The following is a 19,439-nucleotide window of genomic DNA, read 5'->3' on the forward strand; positions in this document are numbered from 1 at the left end:
AAACCATGATATCAGCAATGCAAGGGTTTTTAATACATGCATAAGCATGGCTAAAGTCATAATTGCCCCTGAAATATCTCAAAACCTTTTCCAATTATTATGTTGGAGGGTATTTTTGTAAACAACTAATTTATGCAATGCATGTTATTTTAATACACAAAATCAAACATTGGTTAAGAATAATCTCAGCATAACTAATACACCTTATCCAGTATTATTTTTATACACTCTACCAAACGACTCCGAATGTAATGGATCATAAAACCGATCTTCCCTCGTAAGTAGAGTCGGTCAATTTTCAAAATACTAAATTAAAGAAAACCTTATACACGATTACACGATATCTATACGTATAGCATTAGTACTATATTTTGTCCCAACTGGCAAGAATTAAATGCAACAGCAAAGCTAACAATTAAAAGTTCGTTGGGGTAGTTGCACCCGCCTACTGTTCAATGTTCGTGCACCCTTTAAGTTGTCTTACAAATTCACCATTTTTTTCCCAACACATCTCAAACTCTATATTTTGTTCAATCTCTACATCAATTTTTCTCACTTAGGTATCTCAAAACATCAAGTTTTCTAACTTGGGTATCTCTTATTCATCTAAACAAAAGTTCTTTTCACTTAGCTATCTCTTATTTCATCTAAAAAGTCAGTTTTTTTTCATTTGTCTATCTCTTATTTCATCTAAAAATAAGTTCTTTTCACTTGGCTATATCTTATTTCATCAAGAAAAATCCAAAGAAAACCTCACAATTTCTCTTATCATACTTTAACAATGGGGGATGAGAAAAACAAGAATCCAGTGAGCTCTGAGAATGCGAGAATTTCGGTTGAAGCGAAAATTCTTCCTAATTTTCTTCAATCAATTAGGCTCAAATATGTGAAACTTGGGTACCATTATTTAATCAGCAATGCTGTATACCTGTTTTTAGTTCCTGTTTTGGGAGTTCTTTTAGTTCATGTTATGACCATTTCAGTTGAGGACTTAGTACAATTATGGTATAAGTTGAAATTCAATCTTGTCACAGTAATTTTATGCTCAGCTTTAGTGGTTTTCTTGGGGACACTTTATTTCATGACAAGGCCTAGGAAAGTGTACTTAGTGGATTTTTCATGTTACAAACCTAAACCTGATCTTATGTGTACTAAGGAACTTTTCATGTATAGATCAAAACAAGCCAGGAGTTTCACTGAGGAGAATTTGGCCTTCCAGAAAAAAATACTGGAGCGGTCGGGATTAGGACAAAAGACGTATTTCCCCGAGGCACTCGTAAGGGTCCCAGCGGAACCTAATATGGCCGAGGCGAGGAAGGAGGCTGAGCTGGTGATGTTTGGTGCCATTGACGAGCTATTGGCGAAAACCGGGGTGAAGGCTAAGGATATCGGGATACTTGTGGTGAATTGTAGCTTGTTTAATCCAACACCATCACTTTCTGCTATGATTGTTAACCATTACAAGCTGAGGGGAAATGTTATGAGCTATAATCTTGGTGGTATGGGCTGTAGTGCTGGACTCATTTCTATTGACCTTGCCAAACAACTATTGCAGGTTTGTTCCTTTCTGACTTATAGTATGTTTGGCTAAGCTTCTGAGAAGCCAGAAGTGTTTATTTTAGAGAATTGAGACGTTTGGCCAAAACAAAAAAATAAGTGTTATTAAGTAGTAGCAGAAGCTATTTTTCATCAGCTGAAAAAATGATTTCTCTCCAGAATCACTTGTTGAAAGCTTGGCCAAGCATAAATTGCTGCTCGAATATTGGCAGAAGTGCTTTTCAAATTGATTAGCCAGATACAAACTGTTGTGTCTTTCCAAAAATACATTTCCAAAAAGCTCTTCTAACAAAAAACACTTTCAAAAGAAGCAATCATTTATTACTATCTATCCAAATTTTCCCTCACTGCTTCCATCAGTGAGTGTTCATTAAGTTTGACCCTTTTTACTGCTTCAATCTGTGAAGTGCTCATTAAGTTGATGTTTAAGGAGAGATAAAGGATAGCTTAGACAAATACTCTTATGATTATGGTAATTAATTGTCTTTCTTTAGGTGTAAGAAAACCTTAAAAGACGGATAATATGGACACAGATAGCAAGATACAGTGAAAATTGGTTTTTTAAGAATTAATATGCTTCTATAGGCAGTTCAAGTGGGGGGGACCACATAAATATCCAATGTCTACTAACTGCCAATTCTTGATGATTGTCCCACTTCTCAAAAAGTGTTTCATTAACTTTTTCCCATGTGGGGAAGTGGGAGAAGAACAGCAAACATTAATTGTATGCAAATTATGGAACTTTACACAGAACTTATTTATTTATATCAAATATTAAATTTTCCAATACTAACTGTTTCATTTTATCAATGTTGTTGTATCAGGTGAATCCTAATTCATATGCACTTGTAGTGAGTATGGAAAACATAACACTCAATTGGTACTTTGGCAACAATAGATCAATGCTTGTCTCAAATTGCATATTCAGGATGGGTGGTGCTGCAATTCTTCTGTCAAACAAATCATCAGACAGACGTCGTTCCAAATACCAACTCATCCACACAGTACGTACACACAAGGGCGCGGATGACAGGAGCTACGGTTGTGTGTTCCAAGAGGAGGATGATAAGAAGAATGTCGGTGTTTCCCTATCGAAGGACCTAATGGCCGTTGCAGGGGAAGCACTAAAAACCAACATCACGACTCTCGGGCCATTAGTCCTTCCTATGTCCGAGCAACTCCTTTTCTTCGTGACATTAGTCGCAAGAAAAATCTTCAAGATGAAAATCAAGCCTTATATACCCGACTTCAAGCTGGCGTTTGAGCATTTCTGCATACACGCTGGTGGAAGGGCCGTGCTGGATGAGCTCGAGAAGAATCTCGAGCTCAGCCAGTGGCACATGGAGCCATCAAGAATGACACTTTACAGGTTTGGAAACACATCAAGTAGTTCATTGTGGTATGAATTGGCTTATACTGAAGCTAAAGGGAGGATCAAGAAAGGAGACAGGACATGGCAAATTGCATTTGGCTCTGGATTTAAATGTAACAGTGCCGTGTGGCGCGCTCTAAGGACGATTAATCCTGCTAAAGAGAAGAATCCATGGATGGATGAGGTTCATGAATTCCCAGTTGAAGTGCCCAGAATTGTGACAATTGGTGATTCTTGAATATAATTTTAACTTTCCACACCAGCAAAAGAGCTATCTAGTATTATCATTTTTTGTACGTTACTTTAAAGAGTTTTTTTTTTCCTCATATCCGATACCCGCATTGGAGCCTGACTATTTGAATCATGTGTCATTGGCATTCTTGTCAATATTTTCTTCTTTTTCAGTACGTAAATTCTTTATTAAGTTCAAACATAGCATCCTCATGTATTTGGAGGACATGGGATTGAAACATATACTCCCTCTGTCTCATTTATGTGTATCCCTTTAAAATTATCTTTTTCTTATCTATACGTATATCTGGCCATGACTTCAAGAATGGATAAGAACATAGTTACAAAATTTTCATCATTGAAACATATATTCGTATGTTAGGAAAAATGACACGTTTTTCTTGTGAAAACTACTTAATCTCTGTAGCCCCAGTTTGCCTTAATGACATGATTTGTCGGAACCTACACATAAAAAAGTTCATTTTTTATAAGGAAAGAGAAAATGAAAATTACACTTTCACTACCACTTGTTTAAAAGGACATTTTTGATACTTTGTATATATTTGGCTTCAGAGGCAGATCCAAGATTTTGAACATGGATTTATATTCTAGGACAGCGACCTCAAGTGTTAGTAATTGCGTTCTAAATTTAATTTTTGTAATATTTAATGGATTTCTCGCACATACGAGGTTCGAGCCAAAGCTACTGAATTCTGTTGAACCATCTATTAAAGCCTACCTCCGCCCCTATTTGGCTTACATGTTAAAAGTCTTCTTTAATCTTGTAAATTTCATGTTCAATTAAATACCTTCACATAAAATAATACGAATATAATTTTTCATAAGATGAGGTTGTCCAACAATATCACTAGCTGTCTGTATATGTGATTTATGCTAACTTTAAAACTTTTTCGCTGTCGTTATTTTCATTTTAATATCTCTTTGATCTACTTGTCCGTATCTAACCTCTTTTGTCAAATTTTCTCTTGAACCGAGCGTCTTTCGGAAACAGCTTCTCTACCTTCCGAGGTACAGATAAGGTCTGCGTACATTTTACCTTACCCAGACCCCACATTGTGGGATTTCACTGGGTGTGTTGCTGCTGCTGCTGCTAACTTTAGAACTTGTATTAAATTCTGAGTAATAAATGCATGAAATGGGAGAGAAGATGAACATGCAAATAGCTGAGCAATGACGGAACCAGCTGTTTTGCGTGTTGAGATGAGAAGGAGAAACTGACAAGAAGGGGCCACATGGAGCTGGAAATAGCTACAGCAAGAACAGGTAGAGGGGCGGCCATAGTGTTTCGGCATAGGGTTCATCCGAACTCAGTATTTTCGATACACAATATTTTTTAACGTGAAAAAGGGTTTAAAAATTCCAACAAATATCATATCCGAACCCTTTAATTTTTGAAGTGCAACGAGTTCAGCGTTTAGAAGACCGAACCCGTCAGATTAAAATCTTGGATTATCCGCCTCTTTCGGGTCAATATTTCTCCGAAGGGACAGGTTGTACTAGTGCTTCAACGAAACTAGTATTTTCGACACCGAATATAGATTTTATGTGAAAATATACAAAAGTTTCAATAAATATTGAACCCATAATTTTGAAAGCACAATGAATTTAATGTTTAGGAGCTTAAAAGTCAAAACTATCAAGTTAAAATCCTAGATCCATCTCAGCGGCTCAAGCTGGTAATGTTAATCTGAAGGGGTAAGTAGTGTAGCCCAAGTTGTATGTTGCGAGTTGTAACCACAAAAGTTACTGCATATTTCCTCCACATTCACTTTAGAGAGTCACTCTCAAGTTTACCTGTAGATCTCTCTGAAGTATGGACATAGTCTCACAGATTCTTTACAGTACAAAAGAGCATACTTTAGTTTCATTTAGTCCTAACATGGAGTCTTGAACTTTGCATGTTAACACTTCTTTTCTGGTGAAAAATTCATCTAGAGCCAATTCTCAGGACCATCATGACCTTCAAAACTCCGAAATGATGGACCCGTCCATCTACCCTTCTTCACTCAACGTCGGGCTCAAACCTGGGACCTACACCAATAGTCCCTCAAACTTCACATCTCAACATTCAGCCCCTAATTCATGCACCCTTTCTATACTTCTATACCGGAGAAATCCCCTGTGGACTTCTAGTCCATTTTCAGTTGGGGCAAAAATTCAAAATTCTGGGGTGCATAGCATCCCTCCAACTTAAATACCGCGATAAAGATCAAGCTCATAACAAAAATCTAACCGATACATCACATGTTACCTGATTATTCTTGAACCAAAGACCTGAGTGAGGACTAGCATATAATTAGTGCACTTGCTTTAAGGAGAAGGAACTACTGGCCAGAACTAAAGTTTGCATTTAAGAGCTAGATTAGTGCTTAAAGAGTACATAAAACAAGTATAACTAATAAACATTCAAGGTGAACTAATATTTACAGCAGAATGTCAGCAGAAATCCACCCAAGACAGCACTCTGGGTTACATGCCCCAGATACCACAAGCTGATGCAACTTTGTTGCTTGGACGCGATGTTAGTTCATATAATATCCTCGCGAATATGTCCGAGTACCTCGGATCCCCGAAAAGCATCTCTGCAAAAGCATTTTCATACACTAGTAGGAGCGGCTTGTTCTGAGGCTCCAGCACGAGGCTTTCCAAAATAGTTGCTGCTTTACGACAAATTTCAGGTACTGGATGTGGCGCCTTAATCACTTTCAACAGTCGATCAATTGCCCTGAAGTTCAATGTGGTGAGTAAGTCGTTCAGATAAGATTAAAAAAAAAAAAAAAAAGAGGAATCTGTCGCCAGTATCTAGGTAAAATATTCTCACTTACCATCGTTCACTGGCCAGCTTCAAACGACAGTCCACACTTACCTCTGCAAGGTTATATAACGCACCTACAGCAGCTGCTTGAGAATCAGTAGGTGGTAGGCTCATTATATCGACTAATCGTTTATATATCTGCATGTCCCATGAATCGTGTTTAGTGAGTTTTCTGAACATTCGTAAGGTACAGACGCGTATACAGTACTGCAGCTATCAAAAGGAACATCAACCTGAGAAGCAAAAGGAAGTAGGAAAGGTTCATTGTCGGGATTTATAATAAGACGACCAATTAATTCAGCAGCACCAGAGTGCCAGGCCTTCACAGCAGATCCCAGCATTCCCATGAGAGCCTGGACGGCACGTTTCTCCCTGGATAAGGGAACAAACAACTCAATTTAGAGCATACTGATACAGAAAAAAGTCTCCACTCAGTATTAGAGCTAATAATACAAAGCCAACAACTGACAAATCAAATGCTTACGTCATTTTGATAAAAGAAGGTTTTGAGGAGCTAAAGATACGAAGATTCAGCAGTAGAGCCAAATTCACTACAGTCTCGAGGGCATTTGTGACAAGTTCCTCATCCTCTGTCAACATAAGAACTCCAAAATTAGAATAGGGAGAGAGGAACATGTTTTAAATGGACATGAGTCAAGAAAACATTTTAATCAAGAACATCTGGCATTCAGGCGTAACAAATAACATATTCATTTTCCGATCTTCTTCACAAAATAGGACCAATGTGTTTGTTTTTCCGTTCTTAAGGTTTATTTATCTAATTATTAATTTTGGCGAAAGGGCATGCCATGTCATGCAACAACATAAACAAGAATGGGAAAAATTATAGAATACAAAGAGGTGGTAATTTAAGATAAGGAAACAAATAGAAAGGGCCATGCAAGTAGACCAAGTCAATTTATTAGACACTCCAGCAGAGTCCAAGCCGTTCTTTCGATTATGCCTGGCAAGAACATGAACCTTAAATTGACACTTCCTATTGAAAAGCATAAAAGTGAAGCCACATAAGTGATAAACTTAATAGATTGACAACAGTAAAAGGGCGAGTAAACAGCTAGGGAATTTGACTATGAGAAGTTTGGAATGTGCTAAATATTTAGGGAGGTTTCCAAGTAATAAACAAGAGAGAATTTCCTCTACAACGATAGGAACTTTCTCAGCAGAATTTATTGGTCTAACAAGTCAATTAGAGATATCATTAACGATCAACATTCTTCTCAATTTATAACCAGGAAGATAGTTTCAGAAGAAAGTTTGTAAATGTCTTGGATGAGAGAGACCATAATACAAAATGCCACATGATAGATGGCAAACTTGAAGACCAAACAGAAAAAAACTTACATTGAGTTTAAACCTCTTTCCTCACCTGTAACATAATCTTCGAGACATTGAAATATGGTTTCCAAGCAATGCCTATGCTGCGCCATGATCACTTCATTATCTGGCATGTTAGAGAAGTTGCGGATAATGTTTGAAGCAGCAACAGCACAGAGCTGCTTCTCAGCCCGCCCCTCCTCATCCAAATTAAATAGGCCATCTTCTTCAAAACTCCAGACTCCAGGGCGAAGCTTGTTAGCACACTTTAGAACAGATGCCTCTTTGTTGGAAGATCCAGGTCCAGTACTGGGGTCAAGGATAAATGGATTAGGTAACACAAGGCAATTAAATACAGGGTAGGAACTCGGCATTGAAGATCTCATGCATTAGAAACTGGGATTTACAACTAAAGGCAATTCAGAGGCGGAGCCAGGATTTCAAATTTATAGGTTCTGAATTTCAGAATGACGAAGTCAAGTGGTAATAACTCGGTTCCAAATTTAATATTTGTACACATTAATAAATTTCTTAATACAAATACACTGTTTGATCAAAAGCTACTGGGCTTGGCCAAATCTATATCCGGGTTTCTCGCTCCACCCCTGAAAGGCATCCGGAGGAAGACGGAGGGGGTGAAGGCATGCTGAATTACCTAGGATGGGGTAAGGGATTGTCCGAGTTCAACGCCTCATATTCATTTCCAAATCCAGTAACAGCTGAATTTGCACCCAAAAGTCGAACACGTGGTGTCTTCACAAGCACCCTCGGTAAAGCTATATCACGCCAGTCATCTATCTGTCGAATAGATCATTGCCATCACTATGATAGTAAATAGGGAAAAGATAATAAGGAGTTATACGTGAACCACAAGTTGCACAAAAGACATTGAGAAACATACAACTTGAAGTAGAGCATCAAGCAACCCAGCAATTTTCGCAAGAGGTTGTGCATCTTTCCGGACTTCATCTTTCTCCTTAAATGACATCAAAGTGAGTGTGTTTAATGCCCACGTCAGCTCACTCTTCAATCCACTTTGAAGTGCCAGAACAATCCTTTTATGATTTGTTTCTGTAAAGAAGAAAAGAAGATTGGTAACCAAATGATGATCATAAGCATATGTGGCTGGAAAATGCAACATTTAATCCATATGCTCATCTTCTACAAATGCTTGTATTATTTCCTCAAATTCAAGTATTCAACAAGTCAATCAATTTTTCTGAAACACTTTTAATTTACATAAATTGAGTTTCATCTTACACCAATGGTACCTTACGTGGATCAGAAAATATTTTTATTAACTTACCTTCTACAAATGCCTGTACTATTTCCTCAAATTCAGCAGGTCAATCAATTTTTCAGAAACGCCTTCAATTCACATAAATGGTGTTTCATCTTACGCCTATGGTACCTAATGTTGATCAGAGAATACTTTAATTTGCTTGCATTGGGTTGACCGAATTGTTGGAATGTTACAGTTGGCTGGAAGAGTTAAGTTATTGTCCCAAAATGGATGTCCTAGAGGAGTAACATCCAGAAGAACCCAGGTTCAGATTCATCTATGACACTTGGTGTAAGCTTTGTTATTAAAGGCAAACGGCATTGAAAAGCATCAAGATTTATTAGGGCTAAGAGCAAGGCAATATATGTAAAGCACCTCAACTAATCTATCAGATCTGCTATTTCCCACAGGCACAAATATCAAATAACTCAGGTCCCCCTCACCCCGGGCTTTGACATACGGAAAGTTTATCTAGCTTTTTTTTTTTTTTTTTTTTGGGCCTCGGTGGGGTTTGGACCTTGACCTCCATGGTCCATTCCAGTTTCATTGACATCTACGCCACACCCTCGGGTGTTGTACTGTAATGAAAATATTATAGATTCTTACATTTTTTTGGTCCAAATAATTATTTCTATATTCATGGTATTTCCTTCTTTTTGGGTAATGCAAGAAAAATACTATGAATACAAAAATAAAACAAAGAATTGTAAATATCTATAATTAAGCAAAATATATGAAGTAAAATAATGTCCATCAAATTCAAAGCCCATACATCTTGATTTAGATGAACATATGGAGTATTAAGTCTTCATGACAAGTTTCTTATACTACATTTCTAACTTTTTGTTAAGAATGTACTAAAATCCTACATCTTAATCCTATTTGATAACAATACATCATTTAACTACTACGTCGCTTAACCACTATTTACTGCCGGGCGATAATCCTCTTAAAAATAAAGCCCATACACAATAAGATGCAGGCTAAAATCTATACTCAACATCTTATTTGCATTCTCTATTTCTCACATAATATTAGAGCCGCTGCAATCTCAGTAGAGACTTAAGTAGCTTCATTCTGCCGGTCTAAATTTTTCCTTCTATCCTATTTCTGGTGACATCCAGAGACACCGCTTCCTTTTTAGCAACTAGTTTGCCATATCACGTCTCTTTCTAATGACAGCCGCCAAAAATCTCGTAGGGATTTGTTACATTTCTCGTATGGAGTCAAACCCACCGCATACGAGCGGCAACCGTTACAACTCTGAACAAACGTAGAAGTTTTTCCCTTAGCTGAAAGTAAAGCAATGAATTAAAAAATGATGTTGCTTCAAAGAGAAAACTGAGAGATGGATGTTGCTTCAGTAATAAGTACACAGGAATTACATGACTCAGATATGTCCCAAAAATAAGGACACACTTTCTATCATTAAATTAAAAAGGATGGACCTTCCCCCGATAGTAGAGATAATGGATCCGACTAACCAAAAAGGAGGCAACAATTATAGCTGCATCGAGAAAGCATTTCTCGGAAGTTCTTTGTTAATCTGATAAAAAGTGCTTCTTTATTCTTGATACCTATAAAAGTGGTTCCTGTACTATGTCTGGCAAGGTGAAGGATGCACTATTTAGTTGGGCCTTTAGAGAACAGAAGAGAAGATTGTGCGCATGAGATGTTGCTCCATTAGTTGGGAGACACTTGTTGATATATAAGCCTATGTAGGAGACAGTATAATCTCTACTATTTTAAAAGTGGGAAGGTTCAAAGTGTAAAGTTAAATTACCATAATGTCCATCAAAAGTTGAACGACCTTTTTACCCTTCAATCAAATATTATTTCTATAACATATGTGTACAACAATGTAATATACATTCTAATAAATACTATTCATTTATAGAAATAAATTTAAAATGAATCATCTAATTAAAAAAGAAGACGAAATGGTAAAACAATTGTATTAAACACGGATACACTACAATAGGAATACCTCATAAGTTTGCGATGCTTATTATCTAAAGAATTTAAGTTTATAACGAATCGCCTAATTAATAAAAAAAAGGACAAAATGGTGAAACGCTCGCATTAAACACAGATACAATATAATAGAAATAACTCAAAAGTTTGTGATGTATTATCTAATAAAGAATTTAAAGTATAGGTTGCCAAGCCTCCTGTTTCTTCAACTTCCTTGGTCATTCTACACAATCTACTATATAAGCTTCTTTAGTTTGTTGGTCCATTTGAATTCAACATTTTTAATTCAAATCCATCAAGATAGGCATATTAAGTATCAACCAAGCCCCTTTCAACATCAACGTCATTGCGGGACTTTTATGATCCTTACATAACTTTCGAGTGACCTCTTTTGGTTATTGATTTGTTGGGTACATTTTCTCTTTTCGGAAGCTCTTTTTTCAATGATTAGGGTGGTAGTATTTGCTTAGTAGATCCTTTAACTTGCTTCACTTTTTATATTTTATGCCATTTTTATGTTTGCTATCATTGTCGGAGCAATACATATAAATGAGAACAATTTCATATTGGCCACATCATTCAACCTAAGCTTGTTCTTTCTTGTCTTATTTGATGGTAGTGCTGAGATGGTTCGGACATGTGAAGAGGAGATGCGCAAATGCCCCAATGCGGAGGTGTGAGAGGCTGGTTATGGATGGCTTCAGGAGAGGTAGAGGTAGGCCGAAAAAGTATTGAGGAGAGATGATTAGACAGGACATGGCGCAGTTGCAACTTACCGAGGACATGACTATAGATAGGAAGTTGTGGAGGACACGGATTAGGGTAGAAGGTTAGCAGGGTAGTGGCGCGTTGTCTCGCATATTCTTCTTTACTGGTAGTCGTAGTATTTTTTTTTTCCCAGTAGTTTCTTGTCCTTTGATTTATGTTATTATTTACTCTCTCTTGTTCTTCGCTTAACATATTGTTGTGTTGTAGTCATTGTTTCCTTTTTCCTATTTGATGTGCTTTGTTATTGATTTATTCTGAGCCGAGGGTCTATCCGAAACAGCCTCTCTACCTACCAAGGTAGGGGTAAGATCTACGTACGCTCTACCCTCCCCAGACCCCCACTTGTGGGATAACACCGGGTATGTTGTTGTTGTTGATTGATCATTCAAATGCTTTAAGAATGTGTATGTATATTAATACTCCCTCCATCCATTTTTATTTTTACTTGCCCATGTTTGACATGGCACACCCTTGAGAGAAGAAGAAACCGTGTAACGATCTTATTTGTATAAATGGTACTTCGAGCTTGGAACGAGCATGAAGAGATTAACTACACTTCTTTATCTTTTGAGTTGTTCTGCTTGATTGGAAGTAATTAATAAAATAATAATTTTAATAAATCACCCTTTGAATATAATAAATTCAATGTTTTGGGAAATGCATAGGGAAATGATTATAGTTAATAAGAGTGGTAAAATTAGGAACTATGTAATAAATTATGTCTTGGTTTTCCAAACTAGACAAGTAAAAGTGGACATCTATATATAGTATAGTGGACAGAGGGAGTAATTCATATCTATTTTTATCTATATTATATTAAAAGTCGGAACCCCAAAACCTAAAAGTTAAATTACTTAAATAATACCATCCTTATTTTATTTTATTTTTGAGAAACATAATACCATCCTTATTAACCTACACCCTTATTTAATTGAAAGAAACTAACGCCTACAAAGGGAAGCCAAAGTGTCATCTGAAGTTTGAAAAAAAAAAAACTTTTCTTCATAATGTTGCGATTTTTGTTTTTGAAATCGCCAAAGACGAAGTATCGAATTTCTATATTAAAACTTTTCCTCATATCTTCGTTTTAATAATATTGATATTATTATTCTTCAAATCGTTTAATGCTTAACTCGACAACACGTGCAATCCACGCATCAAAAAACTAGTCATATTTAAGGCCGACAACTGAATAAAGTCTTAAGAGTGAAGTTAGGAGGTGAGCATCTGCCTCTGGATTAACAGGCCGGGAATCAAGAGGTCGAGCATTGCACAATAGCACCTTCTTCATGAACACCACCTGATAATGACTATCCTGTCCCTTATTAACACTAGGCAATAATTCAAGACGAATGAGTGTGTTAACACCATTACTTCCTAAAAAGGTTATTGCAAATGCACGACTATGGAGAATTGTTCATAGCGACTAATCTGGAGGAGCCACTATACAACCTCAGACAACGAAAGAATGAGGAGAGACAATAGAGTGACGGCGAAAACAAGAGAAACGAAGAGAACAAATAGAGCAAGGTTCAAGTTAGTAGATCATAGTTTAAAAAGAAAACACAAAATAGGTGACGCTGAAGTAGCATCCATAGCAATAACAATCAGAAAACTAAAGGAGGAGTAAAAAGGCTTCCCTCGACATGTTGGACGGACATGAGAATATCTAAGACACCTTGTATAACCATGAGCTTTTAATGGTTACAGTTTCGAGTACTATTTACTATTATTTTATTGTTTCCGCAATCATTTATGATCATTACAAACTTAAGCAACAAAGTGAGCTATGAACTCATTTTCTTTGGTGAGCTCTGCATACAAGGATCCTATAAAAGCTTATTTTTTCATTATTTTTTCAAACAAACCTAGAGACGGATCAACATTCTTCGGAAATGCTTTCTTCTGAAGGATTGATTAGCATACCGGGAGCTCAAGGACAGCAAAAAATCAACTATCCGAATAGATCTTAGGTCTTCATTTGATAACGATGTTTACGTATTTAGGTTCCAATAGATTGCCATAACCTGAGTGTCTAAACAAAGTCTCCAATTCCTTCTAAAGACCAATTGTTAAAAAAGAAGGCAGCAACAAAACCTGTGACAACAAGAATAATTTTCCTAGGGAACATTTTAATTAAGGTTTAACGAAAGTGCTAGGAGAATGACATTACCTTATTTGAAATAGGTGTAAATTCCCCTCGGAACGTACTTGTTATTTATTCGTTCCTCCTTTCACTACTTTTCTAGCAGCATTTCGTCTTTGTAGGTTAGGGGTTTTGGTTATAAATTCTTTTTTGAATCTCTGAAACTCTTGGATAGGAGTAAATGTTAATTTCCTGATAAACAATATACAGTGGCAAGATGCAACTTCAACCCTTCCAGCCCCAATACGACATTCCATTCCAATTATTCAAACCTATACTACTGTAATTCAAATCCCTAAGCTTCAATGGTACAGAACTGAGAACCCTGATAAGACTATTCCACAGTCATACCTAACGCAACTCGTAGTACCAAAAAAAATAGGGCAGCACGGTGCACGAAGCATCCTGTGTTCACGCAGGATTCGGAGGAGGCCGCACCTTAATCTCAAAAATTGTAATAATTCAGTTCAAAATTACACTTGTAATAGTATTATCAAAAGTGAAAAGCGCAAAAAAGCTCTAAAGCCTTTGGCGCTTTAATCGCAAAGCGCAAATAAAGCGTGTGCTTTAATGAAGAAAAAAAAGGCGCAAATGGGGAAAACATACAATATATACTTTAGTCCAAGACACTCATAATTATAAGCATGCTTTACAAATATATGGAGAAAGAAATTAAAAAAAATGCCTATAAAGTGAAATAGCAATTATTTAGTGTTGCCTCTTCAAGAAACGGTAATTGGCAAGGAAAAGTATGTCTTAGAGACTTGATGACGACACTGAAGCCCATAAAGCGAGGCAAAGCCTTCAAGCTCAAAACTTTTACTCCCTCCGTCCTATTATAAGTGTCACCTTAGCCAAAAACACGCATATTAAGAAACCAATAATACAATATAAAGTTTACCAAATTACCTCTATATAATAAAAATAAATTACTTTTACCTTTTGATTAGATCATGCACAAAAAGTAAACCTTTCGACATAATCTAACAATTCCAGCTTACTACGTCATTTTTCCAACCATCATTTAGATGTTACTTTATTGTCTAAGTATATAATTGAAAAAAAAAAACTAGTCAATTTATGTCTTGGTTTCCTCATGTAACACTTATTATGGGACGGAGGGAGTAATAATTGAGTTCAGAATTACACAAACATTTTATTAATTTTCTACAAAATTACATCCATACAACCAACTAGACTTCCATTTAGACAGATAGATCATCCACGTAGCACTAAGAGCCTGTTTGGATGGGCTTAAAATAAGCAGCTTATAAGCTAGAAACCGCTTATAAGCCAAAAAAAAATAAGCTAGGGTAGGCTAACTGGCTAACTTTTTTTTTTTTTTTTGGCTTATAAGCTGTTTTCAACTTATAAGCTACTTAAGATAAGCTAAGTCAAACGGGCACAATTATTTTTTTAGGCTTATTTTATGCACAAAATGACTTTAAGCTGGCCAGTCAAACACTCAAAAAAAAAAGCTGAAAACAGCTTATAAGCCAGTCCAAACGGGCTCTAAGAAGCTTCACTTTATAAACCTAACAAAATTTAAGGGTAACGTATCAAAATTCAAAATGATAAGGGCACTCAACTAACCAGCGAAAGCATAATGAACATGAAGGGAAGGTCCAAGGAGTGTTGGCGGAGCTATAGCGTCGGCTGCATTAGCCGACGCGGCAGCTGCAGCCGCGGCTGAAGCAGCGGCGGCAGCGTTGCTGCTGCTTCCGCTGCCAAAAGGACGACCTCTTTTTGCGGCTGGAGTACCGGCTGCTGCGCCGCCGCTTTGCCGCTTGTTCATCCTTTTTTTTTTTTTTTTCTTTCCCGCTTATTTCAGGCCACTGTGATAGTGTGATGTATTCGAGGTGTGTGTGTGGGAGAATAAATGATGGAAATAATTGGGTCGGGTTTTCATATATGTCCAAACAATGAGCCCATTATTGTAACCGCTTGTTTGGATGGTTGTTATTGTTTTAATTTAAATACTCCCTCGGTGTAGTTTTACTTGACACGTTATTAAGGAGTCAAAAATAGAATGACAATTTTACTATATTATCATCTGAATATAATAAATGCAGTGTTTTGGGAGATGCAATGAGAAATGATTGTGGTAAATAATAGGGTAAATTAGGAACTAAATGTCAAATTTTGTCTTGATTTTCTAAACTGGATAAGTGGACATCTATTTTTAATATAAAGGATAAGTAAAAATGGACGGAGAGAGTACTATATTTATTTTGATTGTTATTTAAATTTTATTGTATATCTATCGTTGTATAACAATGAAAAATCTCATTTTATGTAACACGAATTTGGTATGATAGTTTCACTACCTTATTTCTCCTTTCGGCTATCCACGAAAACCACTGTGATAGTGTGTGGGTGAATATAAATAACGAGACAATGGGTCGAGTTTTCATTTTTTTGCGCGGATTGCCCTTCTTTTAGGGTGGTCTTTAAATTTTTCCCCTCATATTTGTGGTCTTTAAGTTTTGCCCTTTGCTTGGAAAGGTGGGCAAATACCTAAGGTTCTAAATTCGAACCCCTGCTCAGGCATAAAATAAAAATAAAAATTTCGCAAGGCAAAGCTGGGGGCGAGTATGCCGGATCCGGCATACAATCCTTAAGGAAAAACTAAAGTTATGCCGCCTTATGGGGCAGACTTTTAGTTAAGGCATAACCAAAAGTATGCCCCATAAGGTAAGAACTTTTCCTTAAGGCAAACTTTTAGTTATGCCTTAAGGAAAAGTTCTGCCTTATGGGGCGCACTTTTAGTTATGTCATATGGGGCACACTTTTAGTTAAGGCATAACTAAAAAGTTTACCTTGAAAAGTAAAAAAAAAAAATACTCAAGGCAAAGTCTGCCCCCTCCGGCAGACTCTTAGTTAAACATAGCTAAGAGTCTGCCCCCTCCGACAGACTCTTAGTTAAACATAGCTAAGAGTCTGCCGGAGGAGGCATAGTGAAATTCAAACTCTGTTTTGCGAATTTTTTTAAAATTTTTGACTGAGCGGGGGTTCGAACTTGGAACTCAGTTTTAGCCGAAGGGCCAAATTGAAAGACCATAAATATGAGGGGCAAAAGTTAAAGACCACCCCAAAAGAAGGGCTATTCGCGAGTTTTCATACAAGTCCATTAACATTGGGCCCATTGTTGTAAGGGTCATTTGCACTTTTTCCTTATGTTGTGCTGATCTTTTAAATTTTGGCCCTCGAAACAAATACTCAGCCGTTTCAATTTAAGTGTCTTAGTTTGACTAGACAGAAAATTTAAGAAATAAAAAGGGATTTTTGAATCTTGTTGTCATAATTAAAGATGTGTAATATACTAAATTGCATTTGAATTTTATGATTTTAAATTTGTCATGTAGAACGTTTGAATTGTCAACTTACTAAATATCAAAAAAGATTCTCTCTTTAAGACATACCAAAAAGGAAAATAAAGACACTTATTGAGATGGAGGGAGTAATTTTTGGCGGGACATAAATTTATATTTTCGCTTCATAATATCTGACAAATTATGTCGTATCCTAATAAAACTTATGCTCCGCTAAGTATAAATTCAAAGGACAAAAACTAAAGACCATTCCATTTGAAGGACAAACCGTGCAATTTCTTCTAGATGAATCCATGGAATAAAGAGTTAATTTCACTACGTGGCCTATTTGCACAAAGCCTTATTGCATTATAGTTTATCTTTTTTTATGTATGAGAATGGTATGAAATGTGTATATCTCGCTCAAGACTTAGAATTTCATTCACATTTTGTGTATGAAAAACTATATTAAAAATTTCGCTAACACATACGCATTTCATACAGCTTTCATACACAAAAATTTGAGGTAATTTTTTAAGCCTTTAAGCAAAAAAAAAAAAAAAAAAAAAAAGTTTTTTTTAAAGCTTAAAATATTTTTAAAAACGAAAAATATATGAAAATCCGTCATGTTTTGTAAAAAATCGTTATGTTTTGTAAATAAGGAAAACTATTGTTACGTTTCGTAAAAATTTCTCCTAACATGTATATATACGTAATTTTCCCTTATTTATACTAGGGTTAAGTTGAAGCTAATAATTGCCTAAATAACCGTAAAACTAGGCCTTAAGATAGCTTGGGCTGAATTTACGTAATCTGAACATGACTGAAACTCTCATTATGCATTTGCAAACTTTTTTTTTTTTTTTTTGCTACCTCATGATCGTGAACTAGGTTAGCAATCGCGGTCTATTGCTAGCTGACCTCCTTTGATCTTTTGGACTTTTAATCGTCTGGGAGCTGAGGTTCTTCTATTTGAATACCACATTAACATATTGTAGATTTTAATGTCTCTTTTGTGGCCTTCCTAAGCTCCCAAAGTCTTTATGATTACTTGAAGATCTTCAAGTCCATGCTGAAATAAGGAAATGTGGCAGCTAGATTGTTTTGAGATTTACAGAAGAAAGGAAGATTAGGAAGTTTTCTATAAGAAATCATCCATTTGGTTGTAATTAAATCTATGTGCTTCAACATTTTGCACCTTAATTTACATGTTTTTCAACTCTTTTTTAACAGAGTAAGATTGTTTATAGACCTGAATTTGAAGATTTCTTGAAGCATTCGACTTTGTAGGGTAATCTACTGATAATCTTTTACAAGAGAACTTAGGAGAACTTCCAACTCTTGTTGTTCTCTAGATCTCTAGAGCAATTTAGCTAGTACACTTATACAAAAAATCAATGATTAATATTACAGAGCAAAATAAGGCTGCATGTGATACACCCCAAGATGGCTATCAAGCTTACGGATCCAACCTTGTATTAAAATATTGCTTGAAGTACTTTGAAGATGTATGGAAGGAGGATTTGAGGCTTGAAGGGATGCTAAAGTGGAAGTACAAGACTCCACTTGGAAGAATACGTGGAGCATGGAAAAAGAGGTCATTTATGCAAAGGGATTATTTTTAAAACACAAGGTCATATGCTAAAGAAGACTAAGACCTCATTTGTTTGCACTTATTAGATGTATGAATCTGAATGGTTCAGACCTTAAGCTATTAAGTGCATTTATTTGCATTAAAATCTAAGCACTTATTGAGTCTGAATAGGTCCTAATCATTAAGATCTTGAACCAATTCTTAATATCATTAAGAGGTATTTTTGTATGAAACTTTTTATTACCAACTCCAACCCCAACCCTCCACCTCAACCCCACCCACTCTCCAGCTCAACCCCACCCACTCTCCACTCCAACCCCACCCATCCACCTTAACCCCACCCCACCACCCACCCACCCTCCACTCCAACCCCCACTCCCCCTTCCCACCACATCCACCCTACCACCAACCCCAGTCCCATCCTACACCACCCACCCCCACTCCCCACTACGCCTCACCCCAACTGCCCACCACCCAGTCACCCCTCCACCCCATTCACCACCCACCACGACTACAAAACATCTCCACCATTAATAGTGAACATAAATGCTTCATTTTTTTAAATTAAATTTGTATTTATTTTCTACTATTTAGTTACTTTTAAATTTGAATTGCATATTTATTATGTTTAAATAAATACATTATGCACATTCAGATATTGAAAAACAAACAGTCTTAATCATTTAGTGTTCAGACCTAGAGACAACATCTTAATCATTCAGATGTACATTCAGATTTAGACGTCTTAATCTTAATGAAAACAAATGAGGACTAAGAAGACCCTTATTTCATTAAGGTAGTTTTGTAATAATCATTATTAATCTTTATTCTTAACCTAGTATAAATACTACACTATGCCATTTTATGAGGGTTAGATTATGTTGATGTAAGAAAGATTGAGCAAGTGCTCTTTGTGAGGATTTTTAGGAATTCCTCTTTCTTTTTATATTGAACCCTTTGACTACTTTGGGTGAGTGAATTCAAGTATGAGTTCAAGTTTCTATCATTCCTTGGTTTATTCTAATAGTTAAAT

At 36.3% G+C, this 19,439-nt stretch overlaps 2 protein-coding genes across 2 annotated transcripts; one reads left to right on the forward strand and one right to left on the reverse strand.

The window, feature by feature from the left end:
- Positions 1 to 498: 498 nt before the first annotated feature.
- Positions 499 to 3,458, forward strand: LOC132617129 (3-ketoacyl-CoA synthase 11-like). The gene is made up of 2 exons (XM_060332050.1): positions 499 to 1,555; positions 2,382 to 3,458. Exons 1-2 carry the CDS (start codon positions 782 to 784, stop codon positions 3,165 to 3,167), a joined length of 1,560 nt encoding a protein of 519 aa, XP_060188033.1. The 5' UTR covers positions 499 to 781; the 3' UTR covers positions 3,168 to 3,458.
- A 2,051-nt stretch (positions 3,459 to 5,509) lies between these two features.
- LOC132618154 (armadillo repeat-containing protein LFR-like) lies at positions 5,510 to 15,367 on the reverse strand. The gene is made up of 8 exons (XM_060333217.1): positions 15,095 to 15,367; positions 8,233 to 8,402; positions 7,987 to 8,129; positions 7,384 to 7,640; positions 6,481 to 6,586; positions 6,230 to 6,368; positions 6,007 to 6,134; positions 5,510 to 5,906 (listed from the first exon to the last, which is right to left on the reverse strand). Exons 1-8 carry the CDS (start codon positions 15,294 to 15,296, stop codon positions 5,651 to 5,653), a joined length of 1,401 nt encoding a protein of 466 aa, XP_060189200.1. The 5' UTR covers positions 15,297 to 15,367; the 3' UTR covers positions 5,510 to 5,650.
- Between the last annotated feature and the right edge of the window lie 4,072 nt (positions 15,368 to 19,439).

Source organism: Lycium barbarum, chromosome 11 (genome assembly GCF_019175385.1).
Source record: "Lycium barbarum isolate Lr01 chromosome 11, ASM1917538v2, whole genome shotgun sequence".
Taxonomy (NCBI): domain Eukaryota; kingdom Viridiplantae; phylum Streptophyta; class Magnoliopsida; order Solanales; family Solanaceae; genus Lycium; species Lycium barbarum.

Coding starts and splice junctions, on each gene's coding strand:
- LOC132617129 (XM_060332050.1), top strand. CDS start 782: ATGGGGGATGAGAAAAACAAGAATCCAGTGAGCTCTGAGAATGCGAGA. Junction 1,556..2,381: donor TTGCCAAACAACTATTGCAG/GTTTGTTCCTTT, acceptor TTGTTGTATCAG/GTGAATCCTAATTCATATGC.
- LOC132618154 (XM_060333217.1), bottom strand. CDS start 15,296: ATGAACAAGCGGCAAAGCGGCGGCGCAGCAGCCGGTACTCCAGCCGCA. Junction 6,587..7,383: donor TCTCGAAGATTATGTTACAG/GTGAGGAAAGAG, acceptor TTATGTTGACAG/AGGATGAGGAACTTGTCACA. Junction 6,135..6,229: donor TACTTCCTTTTGCTTCTCAG/GTTGATGTTCCT, acceptor TGGGACATGCAG/ATATATAAACGATTAGTCGA.